General features: G+C 38.1%; 1 protein-coding gene across 1 annotated transcript in view; it reads right to left on the reverse strand.

Moving 5' to 3' along the window:
* The window catches only part of LOC147223618 (phospholipid-transporting ATPase ABCA1), a 164,530-nt gene that overhangs the window by 7,949 nt on the left and 135,559 nt on the right, over positions 1-21,022 (reverse strand). The window contains exons 48-49 of the mRNA XM_086166184.1: positions 8,357-8,600; positions 954-1,064 (exon numbers count right to left, since the gene is read on the reverse strand). Of these exons, the coding sequence (XP_086022310.1) occupies positions 954-1,064; positions 8,357-8,600 (355 nt within the window). The remainder of the gene's footprint in view (positions 1-953; positions 1,065-8,356; positions 8,601-21,022) is intronic.

Here is a 21,022-nt window from a genome sequence, read left to right on the forward strand (position 1 = left end):
GAAGAATGGAAACGTTGAAAGATGTAGCAACATAGTTCAGTCGGTAGAGAATTTTGGAGATGTTAAATTTCAGCAACATCTCTATGTTGTTGTATATGATATGTTGTTATCAGAAAAGCAGAGGGGATTGACATTCTCCCATACTGTACATGTGAACATATTTTTGCTGATCACTTTCATCAATTTAGACCAGTGAGGCAAAACAATGTCTGTAGAACATCATATTGGGGGAATTTTTGAAATTTTGGCTGAAAACTGTGCTTATGCATATTTTTCAGACCAAGTGAAATATCTGAGCTTATCTAACCAATTGCAGCTCCAAAATGTTATTTCAAGTAGGCCATTTTTAATATTCATACATCAAGTTCATCAAGTAATTAGGGCATTATTTTAGCCTTGATGTTAATTTAAAAAACAACAACAGAATATCATAGTTTAATATGTTAGCATTTGTAAAATTATTACTCTTATGCAGTAAAGATGACTTAAATTAAGTGATCCTAATACCAGTTACTGACGTTTCAATACCTGTACATGTTCAATATGTTTCCTAATGAATGGTCGAATACAAAGAACACAAACAATGACAAGCTAATGTTGGAAGTATATGATAATGGTGCCCTGAGATAGTGAATAATTTTCAATGTCAGCTTAAAGGTGATTGAAAGATGTAACAAAGTAGATCGAATTCCCGATGGAAAGCATTCATTTTTTTCCCTCTACGTGTGCAGTACATTAGCTGTATAATATTATTACTCCAGCAGAATTTTGATCACTTTGTATTGATTTGAATCCTTATTTTGCTGAAGTCTACAACAAGAGTCTTGTTCTCTGCTGCCTGAACAGAGAAAAGGAGGACATCTATCCGAATTTGCATATTTTGTTAAAACAGCGGCATGTGTTGCATATTTCTAACCAACACTGTCTTTCAGGTGCCTCATCATTTTATTTACGTTGGAGGTCTTCACAGACTGCAAAGGCACCTCATCCGAGGTATCCACCTGGTTTACATAGGCCTGAGATTCTTCCTCCCCATGCTGGTTCCTTGCAAAATTCACAAAGACCTGGAATATCAATGAAAAGAGGGTGTTACTTAAAAGCAAGACAAAACAAATAATACATCAAAAGTGCTGACGGGCCAGCAGACAATTCATTTTGCATTACAATTTTGGTGTTCTCCTGCCCCGTCTTTCAAGTAAACATAAACAGAGACAGAGTGCTGGATGCATGTGAATGATTTGCCCACTACGAGCAACGAGGCATCAAGCAAGAGTGTGGACTCACACAGTGAACGTCAGTTTGACATCTCTGACCAGCAGAGAAAGAGAATAACACAATCATTCTTCTCTCTGTGATGTCCATTTAATGTCAGCAGAAATCAATCCTTTGCCGTTCATAAAAAGCTGTGTATATTTCATTGTGTTATAAACGTCACTGTAGTCCAGCTTTTTATTCTCTTTGCATTTTCTGTCTTATATTTTCAGGGATTCTATTCCACAGAGAACCCAGCAAACGGGATCATATAAAATAATAAGAGCATTGCTTTTACATTAAAAGCATTTCTAAGGCTATGTGGACATAAAGGAACATGTGAATTACTAGACGACACTGAAAATCTTAACAGGAAAAAATTCTTAGCAATTCCACATGAAGCGGGGGGTTATTATTAATGATATCCACAAATTGAATCTATTTTATGTTCATACTGTCATAAATACTATAAAATAAATTATATCTTATCTCTGGAAAAAAAATGTGAAATGGATGGTATTTAATTATGAAAGGTGCATATAACTTACTTAACAAGAATTTGGTATAAGCATCCTGCTTTTATACAGTTCCACCCAAGCATCCATTGGGCTGTTACCAAAAGAATTATAGTGAGAATACTAGACACTAGAAAGAAATTCATATATGGCAGTGCTTCAGCCCAGAGATAGGAAGGAGCTCAGACGTAGTGCTGCAACAGATAACTCTCTATGGCACAGAAAGATGTGTGCATATGCTACCATTGCTTGATACTTTATACATTGTTCTGCAGCATAAGTCTAATTTTTAAACTGAACTCAGTCTTAGATCAGTCTTAAGAGGGAGGTTTGTCAACTAATCATGTTAATATGGCGCTTTGAAGCAGAAAGATGCATTTCCTCGTTCAGTTTTTGGTCCCTTTAAAACCTAAATGCGGTAACCTGTAACAGTTTTTCCAATAAGGGGACACTGCTTTACTGTCACGTCTTGAGGATGTGTTGGACAGACTGGACAAAGCTTCTTTTGAAATTAACGATACAATACGCACATTCTCTCACTAGTTTCTTCTCAATACTCACAATTAATTATTTTCAAGTTTACTTACTTAGACAACTATAATTAGGTATAGCAAAACAAAATTACCTTGCTGAAAATAGTGTAGATTGAACATTTTTGGGCCAAGTCAAGATGCTAAATTCATAAGAACAAATACCTATGACAGCTTAAAGGGGAAATTATGTCCTTTATTCCATTTTTATGCACATTCAGTGATTTTTAGTTTTCATACAATCTAGCATCCTGATAGTTTACCAAGATAGAATATTCAACTGATATTCCTTGCTTTGTATAGGTAATTATAAGATATGTATTTAACCCTTCATTTGTTGTTCTATATTTTAATACTTGTTTACAGTTTGCTGCTTGACGTAATTATAATTCTGTTGTGCAAGCATAATGACAATAAAGTTCTTGTATCGGATTGTAGGTGTGGCGTAAGCTACCCGTAGCCTGAGGCTAAATTATGTATCTGCTTGTGTGATGTCCAACCATCAGCATTGTGCATTAAGGTCACAGCTGTAAAAGCGTCTTATCAACGGACGAAGCATAAAGAGAGTGAGAACGGCAGAGGCAACACGCAGCCCCTGACCCCAATAGTGGCTCGGATAGGCAGGATTTGCTGAGGCATGCAAACATTTCATAGTCAAGGAGCTGGTTCTGATATTTCAATTTATGCATGCTTGTATTTAGCCTTCTGCAAAAATCCTGGGATGATAGAAAGAGACATTCACATGGTAGAGTGTACAGCATTTTTCACTGCACTGATGTGGAAAAAAAATCTCCTGTGTGATGGATTTTCCTTTCTTGAAGCAAACTATCCACTCATGATCTGAACATAACGCATCATTGCCACTGAGTGGCGTTTTCTTATAAAAGGATGAATTCAGGCATTAATTGCATTTCACAGGGTGCACTGACTGCATTTTTAATGCTTGTTCAGGCAGAGCAGTGAAGAGGATGGACAATGGAACCACCACTTAATATGATTTTTTTTTTTTCTAAAACAATCGATACTACTTTCATGAAGGTTTTATGCTTGCATTATCTGTTCTAGAGATGTGTTGATTCATTTTTATTTAGGCCTTGGAGACTGTGAGTCATATTGCTGGTTAGGTATGCTGGGTTATAATGAGAGGTAGTGCTAATAATTTGTCCAATCCATTGAAATGAATTCAGGTTGACAAAATACATCTCTCAGTTTGGCCAATGCTAGAGATTATGTTGCCAGGACAACGGCTGCTGTTAAACCCTCTTTCTGGCCTTGACAGGAATTTTTTCATGCCTACTGGCGTCTTTGGCATGGACAACTTGCATGACCGCCTTTGTGTTTATATTTGCTTAGTCTGCCAACTGCAGCGTTTTCCCTACTTACCTGTCTCAATTTTAAATGTAAAAACTATTGTTAGTCTGGCCGGCAAACCGTCTCTTGTTGCATGTTGGGAAATACATGTTATGCATGGCTATTAAGTCACACATTTACTTATTTTAAGTGCATGCATCTAGGTTCAAATACAAAGGCCGCAGGATTTTGTTTTAAAATTAGTTTAACATTAGATCTGTTCTCCAATATCTCAGTTCATGCTGGTCTGTCAAGAATCTTCTGTTTATCAGCATCCAGTTTGGTAAAGGTGTTCCCAATATGAAACTAAAAAAGATGGTTTGCCCTCGAGCCAAGTCCAGTATGAAACTGTTGAGACAGAGCCTGAAATTCAATAGATTTTGATAGAAATTCAAGTATTACAGAATTCTGAAAGCAAAATTATTAAAAAAAATTTGGTTCATCGAGCAGTATAAAACTCTCTGGACGTTATGTTGAATAAGCTACTAGTTGAACAAATGCTGCTTTGCTCATTCAAAGTGGTAACTCCAAACTCAACTCCCCAAAGAGACCTGATACACTCCTCACATTAATATGTGGTATTGTCAGGGCACTTTAAGCCCTTGTGATAAGGTTTCTGGTGTCAGGATTTTGAAAAACCTTTTCCACAGCTGAGAGAGGAAACCCACAGGGGTGCAACCTCCTGGCAGAAGTGATAGTACTGTATTTTATTTTCCAGATGTCTGAAAACATTATTCAAAGAGAGATTGCGGTGCTCTCTGAGCTGATCAAAAGAGATTACACTGCCATTCATCACCAGATTTCAAAAACGTTATTCTTTCGCAGGTAGTGTAATGCATTTTTAGTTGATAAATGACAAATTGATTCTGCTGTAGTATGCTGTACATTCCCCCAAAAAGTTTTTTTTTTTTTTTTTAACAGTTGTTTTTTAGAAGTTTGTGTCTGTCATTAAACTGAAGAAAAGGGGGGCTGATCAAGGGCTGCTGAGCTATTTCAGGTTATTCAGGGCTAAGAATGACCCATGGTATTTTTCAATTACTCAGTGTACCTTGAGTTTAACAAATACTTGAAAGATTGTACACAACATTGAAAGTGGCAACATGGAGTTAATATCTGTGCATCAAGCCTTAGATGGCCTTGCTACTGTGATTAACAGAGACTGAATGTGTTTCCTGTTTGTTGAGCCACTTCAATTGTGAAATCCACAGAAATCAGCCTCTGTTGAGGGTGAATACTTTTCTCTGACAAGTGTAATGATGTGCTACAATAAAATTGAGAGAACTATTAAAGCCAGGGGTCTAGGAATGATATTGGTATCCAAGTTTGCCTTAAAAAAATCAGAATAGCCAAACAAATGTCCTGACAGTTTAATGAGTGATGTACATTTATCTTATGTTCTATCGTAGGCTATCTTAAAAACTTGAAAATCATGATTCTTCAAACACTGTGAGACATGATCCAAGTGTGTTCCTGCAGTTCAACAAGTTTGATTACCACCAGAAGGAATTGCTCTCTGTTTGTCAGTCACAGTTTCAGCTGAATAATCAAGGTCAAAGTGTACTATATTTCAAGTGGTCAGACCAAAAAAAAATAAAATAAAGAAAAAAAAAAAAAAAAAAAAAAAGGAAAGCTTCAGGGCATTCTGACACATCCATTCTTACAAAAGGGAGGTTAATAATAAGTTGACATGTCTGCTGATGGCTTCCAAAAGGACCATTAACATGAATAGACAAAGTCAGGTGTATACATTAACTTATTATATTTCTAAATAAAGTAAGTTTTGTCTAAAAATCTAGGGGGTGGCAGTTGACTGTGACTGGGATGGGGCTTGTGGTAAAAATATTGTTATAAGAGCTAAATATGCCAACTAAAATCAAAACACATACAGTCATATATTCATAATTCATTCACAGTGAATTTTTTCAGTGAAAAGTTTTTTTAATTTCTATTTTTTATCATTGACATAAAAAGTGTCATATCATTTACGATAATTATGTCAATGTACTTAAAAAATGGACTCAGTCATTTGATCATATGGACTCATAACTTACATTTTGTAGTTGTTTCAGTTTTTTTTTTTTATTACAATAATCACATTAAGCTATTTCACTGATTTTAGAAGTGAAAAATAACTGATAGGGAATGATATGTCATCAACTTTTCGAACTGTACTTTCTGACTCTCCTCAAAGATTTTCCCAATCCAGGGTGCTGAATACAACTTAAATCAAATAAGAAATAATCTGAAATCAATAATCTTATCTCAAACTCTTTACCCATCCCATTCTTATTCATTGTAGACATTTTAACAGTTTCACCTTCAATCACTTATTAAGCTATTAAGCATTTGTTCCTATATTGGCTATTTTATTTAATTTCCAACACATATTGAGATAAAGCTTTCTGTCAGAATAATGGTCCCTCTTTTCTTGCCAGTATTCAGTCAAAAAATCTGGTCACAATGCATTTCACTACAGAATCTATCAGGATGTAACACTGAAATGACAAATTGTTCAGCTGCTACATTTGTCAAAATCTTATCATTCTTGTGCTAGAATTGGTTGAATGTATTTCATGGATCAGATTTAAACCCTTTTATAAGACAAATTTAACAGACTAACCTCCTTTGTTTTCTTGTTATACTGATAAATGAGAACCAGCATGAATGAAGGGGGTAAAATAGAAGTGTTTTGAAAGAGGTGAAAAGGGTATTAGTGTGTTGACTGTAAACTGAAAAAATAGTACATGTTAAAGTTGAATTAATTCATAATGAAAATGAAATTGAAATATATCAATAACAGTCAAACATGTATTCAAAGTGAAATGTAGGAGATGGTAGGAATGTAAAAATAAACATAAACAAAGAAGTTGATTAATGGATTCATGGATTGATGTGGTGCAGAATGTGCTATTGTGCTTGTTTTAAGTAGCAAATACAACTTTGTCGCATAATGTGCTTCCAAAAAACGATTTATCTGGTCACATTTTCCTTTCCAATGTTCAGTTTGCTCTGCGCTTTCCTGGCCAACAGTGTTAACGCATTGAGCTCTAGGGTCTTTGGATCAATATTAATTGTAGAGCAAGCTGAGTGTTATACTATAGGTCAAGGCTCTTCTCTATAAATCACAAGCTGAAAGGTGACTGTCTGGGGCTCCACAGCTTCTCCAGTCCTCCCCTTTGTGTTTGAAAATGACCTCCTGCTCCACCTTTGATTTATTTACTGCCTGGGATCTGGTATATGTTGACTACTACTTAATGTGAGACAAGATGACAAAAAGGTTAAATCCAAAATCTTACAAGTTTAGAGGCACAATGTATGATTTTCTAGGAATCCCCTTAAGAACAGAAAAAGTGACTCTTAAATTCCATTATGCTGAAGCCTGAATAAAACTGTGCTATGTTAGAAAGAACTCTCTAAACCCTTTTTTAACTCATTTTGTTTTCCTAAATTTCTTTTCTGCCAAGTGCTACACTAATTGCACTTTATAAGATGGGTGTTATTATGAAATTAAGTTATACACTGGGGGATGCTAGCTTGGGATCTCTGTTGAACACTTTCTATTACATAATTTACATAATTAACTGCAGAGGAAATGCACCAATAAATGCAATGACATATTACATCAGTTTCTAAATATAAGACTGTACGTTGCACCCAAGGGGAAGCTCTCCAGTACAGAGAGGACTTATGACCTTTTGGACCCTTTAGAGGTTATTCTCACCTCCCACCAGCTCATCAGCCACTGAGATAATAGCAGGCTTGGAAGACCTGGCACACTCAGTTTCACCTCTGAGCACCTGATTGCATCAGGTCCCTGAGGCCATTTCAAAAACACAAGGTAAAGTGAGTCCATAACATGCCGGGCCTTGTTTACCTCACCAATCAGGGCTAACTATTTCACTTGGGTTTGAGTTTAGATGAAAAAAAATGAAAAAAATTGTTTAAGAAATAAAAAAAATAAAGCCCTCGCTTGAGGAGCATTTGGTTACGAAACCTGTCAATGCAACTATCTTGGACAGCAAAGTACTGTCTTATCCTATTTGGTCAGTCAGCCAGCCTACATGGAAGACGACAACGTGCTAGCAATGACAGATCTTGAAATATTATGCAGGACTGAGAAGACACTTAATATGTGGATTTTCTTGATTGCTTTAACAATCTACTCAATTGAGCTGGCACTCCACAGAATTATAAACAATAGAACTTGGCCCCAGATACTCCAAGTCGGACTGAAATTGCACACATCGACAGTGAACTTTAGATGAAAGTGCTCATCTTCTGCTTCGACTCTTTTGTTCTCATGAATAAGTCATGTTTTTATCCAGACTGACAACTTCTCACACTGGATACAGCTGGAACTTTGCCAATGTGTCATCTGGCTACAGTAAAATATGAAACTCATTCAATCCCCTTTGTTCAAAATATGCATCCTCAAAAATGAGGAGATGGGGTTCTTGATAAGTTTGTTTATAATTTCCATTTGTTTTTTTTTTCCTCCTCTTGGCTTTTCAAATATTTATTTCTAATGGTAAGGAAAAGGTCAGTCACTTATCCATTTCCAACTTCTTGGAATTTTCAGGGTAATCAGAACATACCGCATCTCAGTCAAATGCATATTTTCATGAGAAAATTCATAAAACTGATGAATGATTGGCTTTTCTTGGAGTTGAATTGACTTCTCTCATTAGTAGTCAAATAATGGATCCATACCTGGTCCAGCGTAGTCTGGGAAACAGAGTAGTCTTCGACATCCAGCATTTCTTGATGGATGGTAAATTGATTGAAGATGTTAGCCAAAGCCCCCCGAGAATAAGGGAGCTGATACTGCAGTGTGTTGTGATGCTTCTCCTTAAGAACACACCCCGGAAAGGTCTCCTGGATGAAGTCTTCAACGGGCTTCAAAACAGGAGGTGAGCCACCAACCCTTACAATTACTGTGTAGCCATCACCAAACCTAAGACAAAAATCCACAGTAAAAAACAAGACCACAACAAGACAAAGTGGAGGTTCTCAGTCATCCAGGTCATGGTTAATTATTGCCAAAACCTTCCTCTCATAGCAACTGGACATGATTTTTAGCCCACATAGACCAGGCCCCACTGCACACTCCAAACCACCCGGAAATATCCAGCACCAAATCAAGACCCCGGCAATTATCATCTAAGCCTTAGTCTTTGTGAACCAACAGGTTTCTCTCTGTATTTTCCCAGTCAGACAGTTTTGGCTACACCGACAAATTGGCTACAAATTTTAATACCGGTAAGTCCCCAGAAGATATATCTTCGTTTCCCCCTAATGATAACCCCATTAACACAACAACAACGGGGGGAAAGCAATTTCTTCCTTGGGCATCAATTAATTCTGTTTCAAGTATTCTGATTCTGAACCTTCTTCAACCTGGTTTAAGCAAAAAAACTCTCCCATCTCCCAACCCTGGTGGTTATATTTGGAAACTCCCCAAAGTCAATTCAAACTGAAGCAGCCTCTAAGATAAGAGGTGAAACGTGTTCAAGGGAAGAAAATCAAGTCCAGTTGCTATGAGAGTAAGATTTTAACAAAACAGGGCAAAACCAAAAAATTCAATGTTCTCAGATCAAAACATTTACAATCATTTATTAGGCATACTTTGATCCTTTGGATTTTAAGGTAACATTAGTAGGAGAGGCAGCGGTAGATGTTCTGACTCGATTATTCAACAGGATCTTAGAGAGTGAGACGATGCCTGAAGAATGGAGACAAAGTGTGTTGGTGCCTATTTTTAAAAATAAAGGGGATGTGCAGAATTGCGGCAACTATAGAGGGATAAAGTTGATGAGCCATACAATGAAATTATGGGAAAGAGGAATGAAAACTAGAGTGAGAGCAGAAGTCAGCATTTGTGAACAGCAGTATGGCTTCATGCCTAGAAAGAGTACTACAGATGCAGTATTTGTGTTGAGAATGGTGATAGAGAAGTACAGAGAAGGCCAGAGGGAGCTGCATTGTGTTTTTTTAGACCTAAAAAAAGCATATGACAGGGTGCAAAGAGAGGAGCTCTGGCATTGTATGAGGAAGTCTGAAGTGGCAGAGAAGTATGTTAAACTGGTGCAGGACATGTATGATAGCTGTGAGACAGTGGTACTGTGTGCTGTAGGGGTAACAGAGAAGTTCAAGGTGGAGGTGGGACTCCATCAGGGATCAGCTCTGAGCCCCTTCTTGTTTGCAGTGGTGACGGACAGGCTGACAGACTAGGTTAGACAGGAATCTCCATGGACCATGATGTTTGCAGATGACGTGATCTGTCGTGAGAGCAGAAAACAGGTAGAGAGAGATCGAGAGAGGTGGAGGTATGCTCTGGAAAGGAGAGGAATGAAAGTTAGTTGCAGCAAGACAGAATATATGTGTATGAATGAGAGGAACATGGGTGAAACGGTGAGGCTACAGGGAGTTGAGATCAAGAAGCTGGAAGATGTCAGGTACTACCCTTTCAGGGGTCAACGGTCCAGAGCAACGGAGAGTGTGGGAAACAGGTGAAGAGAAAGGTTCAAGTAGGTTGGAATGGGTGGAGAAAAGTGTCAGGGGTACTATGTGATAGAAGACTATTGGGCAGAATAAAAGGAAAGGTGTGCAAGACAGTGGTGAGACCAGCTGTATGGTCTAGAAACTGTTACAATGATGAAAAGACAGGAGGCAAAACTACAGGTTACAGAGTTGAAGATGCTGAGGTTAGGATCAGGAATGAGTTTATCAGAGGAACAGCACATGTTAGATGTTTTGGAGAGGTCAGAGAAGCCAGACTGGGATGGTTTGGTCATGTACAAAGTAGGAGTAGTGAATATATTGGTAGACGGATGCTGGAATTAGAGATACCAGGCAAGAGGTCTCAAGGAAGGCCAAAGAGAAGATTTATGGACGTAGTGAGAGAGGATATGTAGGTTGTTGGTGTGAGAGAGGAGGATACAGAGAAAAGGGTTAGATGGAGAAAGTTGATTAGCTGTGGGAAAAGCTGAAAGAAGATGAAGATCAGTCAAATGCACTCCAGGTTGTGTCATAGTGTAGGGCATAAAAAATGTGACAAGAGAGAAAAGGTAAAAAATTTATTGAACTCATTTCCTCAGCCATCAAAAGCAAGTTGTGATGAGTTTGTAAAAAAAATGAGTCACAAGCAGGGATGTGGATATCGATGAAAAAGAGTCACTCCATTCCAGCTTAGCCACAAAGCCAAAAGTGATGGGAATCACAAGACTAGACAAGAACATGACTAGAGGAGTGAGCTTCAATGTTAAGAAAAAGAAAAAGTTAGAGGAAGGAGCAATAAAAAAAGAAAAATATATCGCGTAGCTTTCATTTCAGTGTCCCGGCTTCCAAGGATAAGTGACTACGCATGATGACAGAAAATAACCACATCCACATATAAATATCTCTTTCGAGCAAATCCATTTGACACATTGTACAGGAGGCACAGGAGATTTCCATTTAGTCACAGATTTACCATCAGCCTCTGCAGTTCTCTTGAGCTCCACAGGGCATTCCTGTCATGTTTTATGTTTATGTGACAGTTTCTGAAAACAGCAAAAATGCACCTGCAATTATCTATTTTTTTTAAACAAAAAAATAAATACTGTTAACACTACCTTCCCGATGCCAAACTGTCGAGACAAGGTGGTAAATATAGTATTTAGCACTTAAAAAGAACAAAATTCCCTTAGGATTTTGTGGGTTCCAAAACAGAGCTAAAGGCGGAGTGAATATTGTATTTATCTTTGATAGGCTGCCAGAAACACAATTCAATATGAATGTTAATGTGGCTCTGTGCCTGTTGGTTGTTTAAAAGAAACATCTGTTTGCTTACAGTGACATTTATGTCAGAGTTGAGCATACAATTTGTTTGTCTGCCCCCATGTGGCCAAAAAATACTAGCGTTTAATCATTACCAAGCCTTCCCGAAAAATTCTTGTGAAAAAAAACAGCCCCTTCGTAGCATCTGACAATTAATGCAGACAGCATATATGAATAGTTTCCAGAGTAACAGTTTTATAACTGAAGCATATTCTACTGGTAAGTCAGCACAAACAGTTGTCTTGATATGAATTTAGCTACAAATGAAAATGTGTTATCACCAAGCTCTAAATCAAACAAGTATTTTGTATCTTGTCAGTCATATTCTACATCTGGTGATCACCAAATTGGACTCTGTGCCTTGTTATCTTGTCATTCAGCCTTCTTATGACCATAATTTTCTGCTTGATTAATTCCCCAATGTTGGATATACTTATGGAAACGCCCGTTGTGGGCTGGGACAAAGTTACATGGAACAAGAGTCACAGGCTCCCTAAGTGGCAATTACAGTTGTGATGAATAAACTTCAGACCTACACAATCCCAGGGGGAGTAGGAGAGGAAGTGAAGCTCTTTGCCAGTCCTCAAAGGCAAAATGAAGAGCCCCCATGGGGAGCGGAGTACCTTTAGTTAAAAACATGGCAGCTTGAAGTTGATGAGCCACATTGCCAGAATTGTGTAACTTTGCATAAAATGCACCAGAAGCTACCGATTTAATGCTATGTTCTGTAAGGAAGGCAGGAGACACTTTCAATGCATCCTCTGGTGCTGGATCATGCTGTGGTATAGCAGCGGGCATTACACAAAGTACATCTTGCACTTAGATTTAAATCAAATAAAAATTACATCCTAAGAAATCCACAGGGGATGGCGTTCACATAAATCTCCCGCAACTTCATTACAACATGCACGGGTAGTCAGAAACTTGAAAGAAGAATTGTGAATCATACCACAAACATTTCAGTATGAGGTTAAAGAAACCAGAATAAAAAGTAAAGAAAGTAATTAAAAAAGCAATTAATTAAGAAAGTAATTAAATGTATAAATAAAGCCAATGAATAAAGGAGGAAGGGGAGGTATAAATGGTGAGCAAAGCACCGGTACAATACTCAGTCATCCCTCATGAATGGAGTAATTGATTGTTTTATCTACAATAAATAAATGCCTGGGCATCTCAATATTAAAAGTTTGAATTGCGGGGCCAGTTTTAGAATCCTTACATACACAGTGCAAACAGTAAAAGTTTATTTGATTAGAATAAAGCAATTTCCATCCCCGACACAATAACTGATGAAAGAAAAAGGGGATTTTGTAAACATGATGAAATTTGAATATATGAAACAAAAAGTATGACGTAAACGACGACGCTGTGAAATATAATGAAAGAAAACAGTGGGATCAAATGGAAAATCTCTCATGCTCATATCATTCCATGTTACTTTCCATTAGGAACAATCAATCATGGTATTTGGAATGTATGCTTAAAGGAAGTAGTAGGAAATGCCAAAAAATAGGGAAACCGTGCTGCAGTGGCAGGTTATTTCTTGTTTGATGATACAAGAAGACCAGGTGGTGTCTACGCCATGACAATCACATCTGTTTCCTGCCTGTAGGGAGGATCTGAGAACCGGCTGCCTGGGCTGCGATCTCCTCAGAGGCTTCATGCCGCAGGGTACCGCCGTTAACCTCTTAGACATTATGTAGCACAGATCTCATGGATGATACAATGTGTAAACTCCAAGAGTGTTAGTCTGCTATAGCGGATCAAATTAATTTTAAGTGGTTAATGGTTCTGATTACAAGTACCCCACTGTCACAAATTCACACACTCACTCAGTAACATGCTCGCTGAACTTGGTCTTTGCACTGCTATTATACATCATCACGATTTTCTCTCTTTGATTAAAACAAAACAAACATTTTTTGGATACCTGCATTTCCATGTATAGTTAATTTCTAAAATGGCTTCATCATCTTGTGTTTTAAGTACATTACTAGTTCTACAAATGCTTTGCATTTCTTTTGAAATAATAGGACATTTAAGATGAACAGCATGTAACAATTATATAATCTTAATCCCTCTTGGAATGGACGGATTCCATGTTTAAATTGCCATGTATATGCTGCATTTAAATCCCCTAAAGGAAAAAAATGGGAGGCAGACACTTTCCAAAGATGTAAGTACAGCAGTCAAAATAATTTCTTCTTTTTGGAATTATTACACAAAGTCCAACTGGAAAAAAGATTCAGCAGATGTAGTTCTTCTGCTACTTATCCATAAGTTTCTTGGACTGGTGCCATGTTTTTAAGGTAAGGATTCCAATTTCAATTAAACAAAATGAATTAAAAAAAAAATTCTAGCTGTAATTCTATACAGCAGGTTTGCACACTCAAGATTGGTAATGAATATATTCCATTCCATCATTCCAATGAATTCATCCCAAAAAGCAAAGTCAATGAATAAATTTGGGTGTTACAGTTTGCAGAGTGAAATCACTAAGATCTATCTTAAGCCTAGTTCTAAATTACACCAAGTTTTTCACACCTTTCCCTGAGTCCTTTAATCTGCTGATCAGTTATTATACTTACAAAGCAGCAGCAGACATGCACAGGACAAAGTGGGAAAATGTTTTCCTCAGGCCTCTTAATCTAAATATCAGACATGGTGGCTCACAACAAGTAAATAGATCAACTTCAATGCTTCATCTACATTAAAAACATAGCATGACTCAGAGTTCATATGGTATCGAATCTAAAATAACTGCAGAATGTGACCGTGAAAATAGATGCAATAGGATTCACTGGAGAGATGATTCATCTCTGTTAGAATTACAGGAACATCACAGTCCAGAAAATATTCATCCATTGTCTGTTGCTTATCCTGAACTCAGGGTCGCGAGGGATGCTGGAGCCTATCCCAGCTGCCATCGGGTGAGAGGCAGGGTAGATCCTGGTCTCAGTGCCACATAAACATACAGGCAGACAACCATTCACTCACTCACAGGACAAAATTTAGCATTTTTTTTTTTCCATTTAACCTGCTGCATGTTTCTGGATTGTTGATGGAAAACCGGAGTACCTAGAGGGAACCCATACAGACATGGGAGAACAGGCAAACTCCATGCAGAAAATTCCCTTGTCGGAATCGAACGAGAGTCCTTCATGCTGTGAGGCCTAAGCGCTAACCACTGCGCCTTCCAGAATACATAACTTTGCATATTATCTTGAACTGTCCCAAAAGTAATAAAAGCCTGAGTGCTTGGGTTAATATTATGAATATATATAAACACACACACACACACACACACACACACATATATATATATATATATAAAACTTTGCAATACAATAACAACTAGAAACAGTGAACTTCCGGGTGCGAATATATACCTTCATATATATATTTATATGGGGGCTAGGGGTTGGGTGTTTAAGCTGGGGATATATTCGCACCCGGAAGTTCACTGTTTCTAGTTGTTATTGGTGCTTGTTGATTAAAGTTGAACTCGTCCATGACACTCCAAGGCTCTGTCATAATTTCCTTGTCGAGCGCCACTATATATATAAAGTAGAACAAAAAAGTATTTAGTCAGTCCCCAATTGTGAAAGTTCTTCCACTTAAAAAGATGAGAGAGGCCTGCAATTTTCAGCATAGGAACACTTCAACTATGAATGACAGAATGGCGGGAAATCACATTGTTGGACTTTTAATGCATTAATTGGTAAATTGCTCAGTAAAATAAGTATTTGGTCACCTACACACAAGTAAGATTTCTGGCCCTCACAGACCTGTAACAACTTCTGTAACAGGCTCCTCTGTCCTCACGCATTACTTGTATTGATGGCACCTGTTTGAACTGGTTATCAGTATAAAAGACACCTGTCCACAACCCCAAACAGTCAAACTCAAAACTCCACTATGGCCAAGTCCAAAGAGCTGTCAAAGGACACCAGAAACAATACTGTAGATCTGCACCAGGCTGGGAAGACTCAATCTGCAATACAGGCAGCTTGGTGTGAAGAAATCAGCTGTGGGAGCAATTTTAAGAAAATGGAAGTCATATAAGACCACTGGTAATCTCCCTCTATCTGGGAATCCACGCAAAATCTCACCCCGTGGGGTAAAAATGATCACAAGAACGGTGAGCAAAAATCCTAGAACCTCACGGGGGATCTGATGAATGACCAGCGGGGAACTGGGGCCAAAGTAACAAAGGCTACCATCAGTAACACTCTACGCTGCCAGGGACTCAAATCCTGCAGTGCCAGACGTGTCCCCCTGCTTCAGTCAGTACATGTCCAGGCTCGTCTGAAGTTTGCTAGAAAGTATTTGGATGATCCAGAAGAGGATTTGGAGTATGTCCTATGGCCAGGTGAAGCCAAAATAGAACTTTTTGGTAAAAATTCAACACTTGCTGTGTTTGTTGGAGAAAGAATGCTGAGTTGCATCCGAATTAGACCATAACTATTGTGAAGCATGGGGATGGAAACATCATAGTTTGGGTCTGTTTTTCAGCAAAGGGACCAGGACAACTGATCCATATAAAGGAAAGAATGAATGGGGCCGGGTATCGTGAGATTTTGAGTGAAAACTTCCTTCCATCAGCACGGGCATTGAAGATAAAACGTGGCTGGGTCTTTCAGCATGACAATGATCCCAAACATACTGCCCAGGCAACGAAGGAGTGGCTTCATAAGAAGAATTTCAAAGTCCTGGAGTGGCCAAGCCAGTCTCCAGATCTTAACCCCATAGAACATTTTTGGAGGGAGTTGAAAGTCCATGTTGCCCGGAGAAAGCCAAAAACATCCCTGCTCGAGACGACAGCGTATGGGAAAACTTTGTGAAGACTTACAGAAAATGTTTGACATCTGTCATTGACAGCAAAGGGTATGTAAATCTCAAAGTATTGAGATTAACCTTTATTATTGACCAAATACTAATTTTCCACCATAATTTGCAAATAAATTCTTTAAAAATCAGACAGGGATTTTCTGATTTTTTTTTTCCTCATTCTGTCTCTCATAGTTAAAGTGTATCTATGATGGAAATTACAGGCCTTTCTCGTCTCTAAGTGAGAGAACTTGCACAATTGGTGGCTGACTCAAGACTTTTTTTTGCCCACCTATATGTATATATAAAATCATTATGTACATCATTTGATTAAAAAAAAATCAAAATTTACTTTGGCAAGTGGATGCACTGACTGATTTCATACTACAAAACAAAACTTGTTCAAGGAAATCAGTGACTTCTTTTGCATTATTCAAATTCTCATCACCACGTCTGCTCCTCTGTCTGACATAGAGACGTCACAATTTGTCAAATAAGAGCTATTTTGGGCTGTGCGAATGCAATGTAAAGACGATAATACGCATATGAAATGCCGACCTCTCCCCATGGCAACTCAGGCCTACACAGGCAGTATCATCTTCATGAGAAAAGCACACATTTTGGGTTGAACAGTGCCAGAGCACATATTCTATTGAAAAATGCCACAAATTTCTTGCTGATTTTTATGAGATTCATCAGAACATGCAGCCTGTAATCAGACACCATACCCAGACTTAAGCTTAATTCATCATGCAGTCAAAAGTATGACCATAATCTTTATTATAGCAGTTGGTACTGGAAATATGCTTTGTCCAAGGACAAGCACATTTGAGATGCAAAAGGAAAAAATGGAAAGCCAACAAGGCCGGGGAGCATTGTTAGGCAGAAGTATTTGCAGAAATGTTCAGGCTATATGTGGATAATGAAATGCTGCTTGTCAGTGACAGTAAAAGGGCTTATCAATTAGCTTCCCTTCATTCTCTCTCACTACCTATTTTTATTTAATTTCTTGCTGCAGCCACACACTGGCTTGAGGCGGCATTGTGGGAAAAAAAAAATATTTCTTTCATATTCATCATTTTTAGTCTGCCTGTGTATGCTCAACAAAACAAATTCTTTCATCTTGGATACAGTGTCTGTGCTGGTTTACCTCAAATAAACTATGTGTGGAAAGTTGGGGTCTAAATTGTTTGTATCAATTATGAGTGCCTGCATCAAAATTAACAGTTAATATTTTTGCCTTTTTGCAGTTGACAACAGTTGCTTACATTCCAGATGGTAAACCAAAACAGACTGTTTATTGCCCTGACAGCAGCACATTATTACAAGCAGTTTATTCATAATATTTTGCATTAGAGATATAATACTATAGCTCAGCATAAAAGGAGAACACAAAATAATATCTGCACTGCAGTCCTCTTTTCTTCATTTTCATTATTCTGCTGCAATCCTCTCCACCATTCTGGTTTGCTTGGAAAGTCGTTCTTCCATGTAATTTAAAACAAACAACAGCCAGACACAGATAAGGGCATGACAGGCAGAAAATGATTCTGCTGCCTGCTTCATCTGAGGGAGTCTGGAAAGGTCACCCTCACCCTTGCCAAACTGTGCGTTTGTGCCCACAGGGGGGAGGGGAGGCTCAGGGCAAGAGGTCACAGCGTAGCTTGGGTGGTGTGCTTTGATTGGACTGGAAATCATCCAGAAAACTTCTTTGGTTCCTGATCGTGAGCACACCTGTGTTTACTATTAGTTTAAAGTAAAACAAACAAAAAAAAACAAAACATAAAACAATGATAATTAAATGTTTTCTTCTGTTTTCTCAGAAACGGTATACCCTTCCATTTTCAATATGCCTATATCTGGCGCCTGACCAAAGGTTTGAACAAAATACCTTGATATTTCTGGAATGTATTGGACCAGATTTGTACATGTGCTCAGAGATTTCTTGCTTTTCCTACATCATGTTAAAATGTAGCTCTAGCATCTCTAAATGGAATTAAGAGATGGGTCAATGGCCTGCAAAATAACAAAATGCCTGTGTTTTAGCTTTCAAAGAGATTGGCAGTTTAAGTTCTGTTTGCTATAATCAATATAATAAATCACTATTATGTCAGAAGACAAAGATTTTTGTGAACCAATCAGCAACAGGGCCTTCAACTGCAGTAACAATTTGATGCGATGTTATGCGATGCAAAATTTAAGTCTTTGGTACATCAGTTGCATAGAACAAACTATCCTTGACTAACTGGCCCTTCTTTCATTCCTTCCAGACAAAAACAAAACAGGTTTATCTGATGAACACCTTACAAAAATATTTTGATTTACCTTAACATTTCAGAAAAAACAACTTGATTCAATGCTAACTGACATGAGTAATTTAGTGTTTCCTCCTCCTTGTTCACCTTGAAGAAAACATCATACCTTTTCTACCAGTTTAATGCCGTCTTTGTGGAAAAAAAAAGATTTAACTTCATTTTGAAATGTTGCCCAAGCATAGGAATGATACAAGAGACCCACACCACCGAAAATGCTCTCCCATAAAGTCAATTTTGTAGAAAGATAACAAGCATTTAGTCAAAAAAGCTGTGTGATTTAACTGGACAGGGTGTGATTTTTTTTTTTTTTCTAACTCTAAATTATTGCTTGAACTCTTACTTGCAAACTATTAACTTGACAGTGAAAAATGCCTCACCTTGCTGGGGAGTAGTTTGAAAGCAAAATTTATCTTACGGTTCACTGTGTTGTGCAGGTTTAAAGTTCAATAACAAACTAAGTATGTGGACCTTGGGTTTAAATAATTTCCTTCAAATAAATCTTACCTTGTGATTGTGGTTCAAATAATTATTTGCTCTCCACTGCTTGCAAGGTTTAGCTATGAAATTGTGTTACAAAACTTATCTTGTATGAAAGCAATCATCTGGCTTAAAAAGACTGATTCTAAATTCTAAAGCATGAATAGTTCAGCACTTACTCAATACCGTACTCTATACCCATGCAGACCTTGAAGGGTCCAGTGTAGATGCAGCTGATTAACTGGCTTGTAAGTGCAAAAGTAAGATGTGATAAAACTGTAGAACAACCACTGTGGCACATAAATTAAAGTGCACACCAACTATGACGGACAAGGATGATGTATATTTTGGCAGCTCTCATTCATGTAGAGTTCACACACACACGCACACACACACACGTGCACAGCCTAATATATCTGAAGCACACGCTGCACTCGCCGTGTGCCAGTGTTTAGCCAGTCTTAATATCACATACACAGTTGATGATGCATTGTAAAGAGAGTTATTCTGTCATTCGTCTCCATGAGTGACGCACACGCCAGAGCTTTAAACCATAGCTGAGAGAAAAGGAAGGAATTAGACTCCTCATCTTCAACTTCAGAATCAGAAAAACTTGATTTGTCCCTGAGGGAGAGCAGAGTTGGGAGCATCAAAAATAAAAAATAAAAAAAAAAGAAGAGAATAAATAAATATATATATGTATATATATATATATATATACACACACACACACACACACACACACACACACACACACACACACACACACAGCCATACGCACATAAATAAATAAGTTACCGTACAAAAGTGTGCACATTGTAGGTACGCTCCCTCTGCTTTTATATAATAAATACATAAGAGTGGCGTTACACTCAGTGTGTGTGTGTTTGTGTGTGTGTATGTATGTGTGGAGGTGGGGGTGGGGGGTGGGGGGGGTGCAGGGTTGCTGGGAATTGAAAAGTTGGACAGCTCTGGGTATGAAGGTTGCCATTCTCCTCTGGGTTTTGCAGGCGGGAAAGTAGAGTCTGCGACCAGAGGGGAGCCACTCAAAATCCGGATGTAAGATGAGGGACTGATCTGCAAGGATCTTTTTGACTGTTTTTAATATTTGCTTGTTATTGAAGTGGGAGAGATCTGAGGGGTTGGCCAATTATTTGGGAGCATGGGGGACTGGTCTCAACTTGATATGACTTGTAAAAACTCTTCCACTTCAAAACTTTATTACCTTAACGCATTAAAGGCAGTTTAATATCCTACTTTAACATTATGCTATACCTTGGTAGAACAAAAAAGGAAACAGGAGCATGTATTCAAGATTCTGGCATATTCTGGCATAGCTGGCATATGATTGATAATAGTGAAAATCCTGGATTGATACATGGATGCTCCGCCTTACTGACAAGATTATAGGACATCTATGAAATGTTTTTTATTGGTTCTTCTACTTCATTTGGTTTATTTAACACCTGAGAGCCTTCATACTAACACATTGCTATAGTAAAGCATTACAACCACTCTACTCTTCCACTTATTTACTCCCCCACCATCTCACACAATCATACAGAACTTCCGATATGTGCGGGTAATTTGGAGGGGTCCATACAAGGACATGTAAGGATTATGATTTAATAACGATTTTGAAGGCACTTCTTTAAAACAGGGACCCTGTTTTGGTCTGTGGCATCTTCTAAAAGCAAATCTTTCCTCATATGCTGACCATCCCCCCGATGGTTTAAGCGTGATCCTGTGGCTCATTTGGTGGCTTGATTGATACACAGAAGCGGGGTTGTTAAAGCGGCGGAAGGGCAGATCAGCAATATAGACAGGGTCAGCACTGAACTAAAGGGGGCAGCACTAACAAGCACTTGGGAGACTGGGTTGAAAGCCCTGCCACCTGAGAGGAGCAGAGGGAAAAATAAATAGGGGTAATATGGTG

Source organism: Fistularia commersonii, chromosome 19 (assembly GCF_037954325.1).
Source record: "Fistularia commersonii isolate RoL2024-O1a breed Wild chromosome 19, RoL_Fcom_v1.0, whole genome shotgun sequence".
NCBI classification, from domain to species: Eukaryota; Metazoa; Chordata; class Actinopteri; order Syngnathiformes; family Fistulariidae; genus Fistularia; species Fistularia commersonii.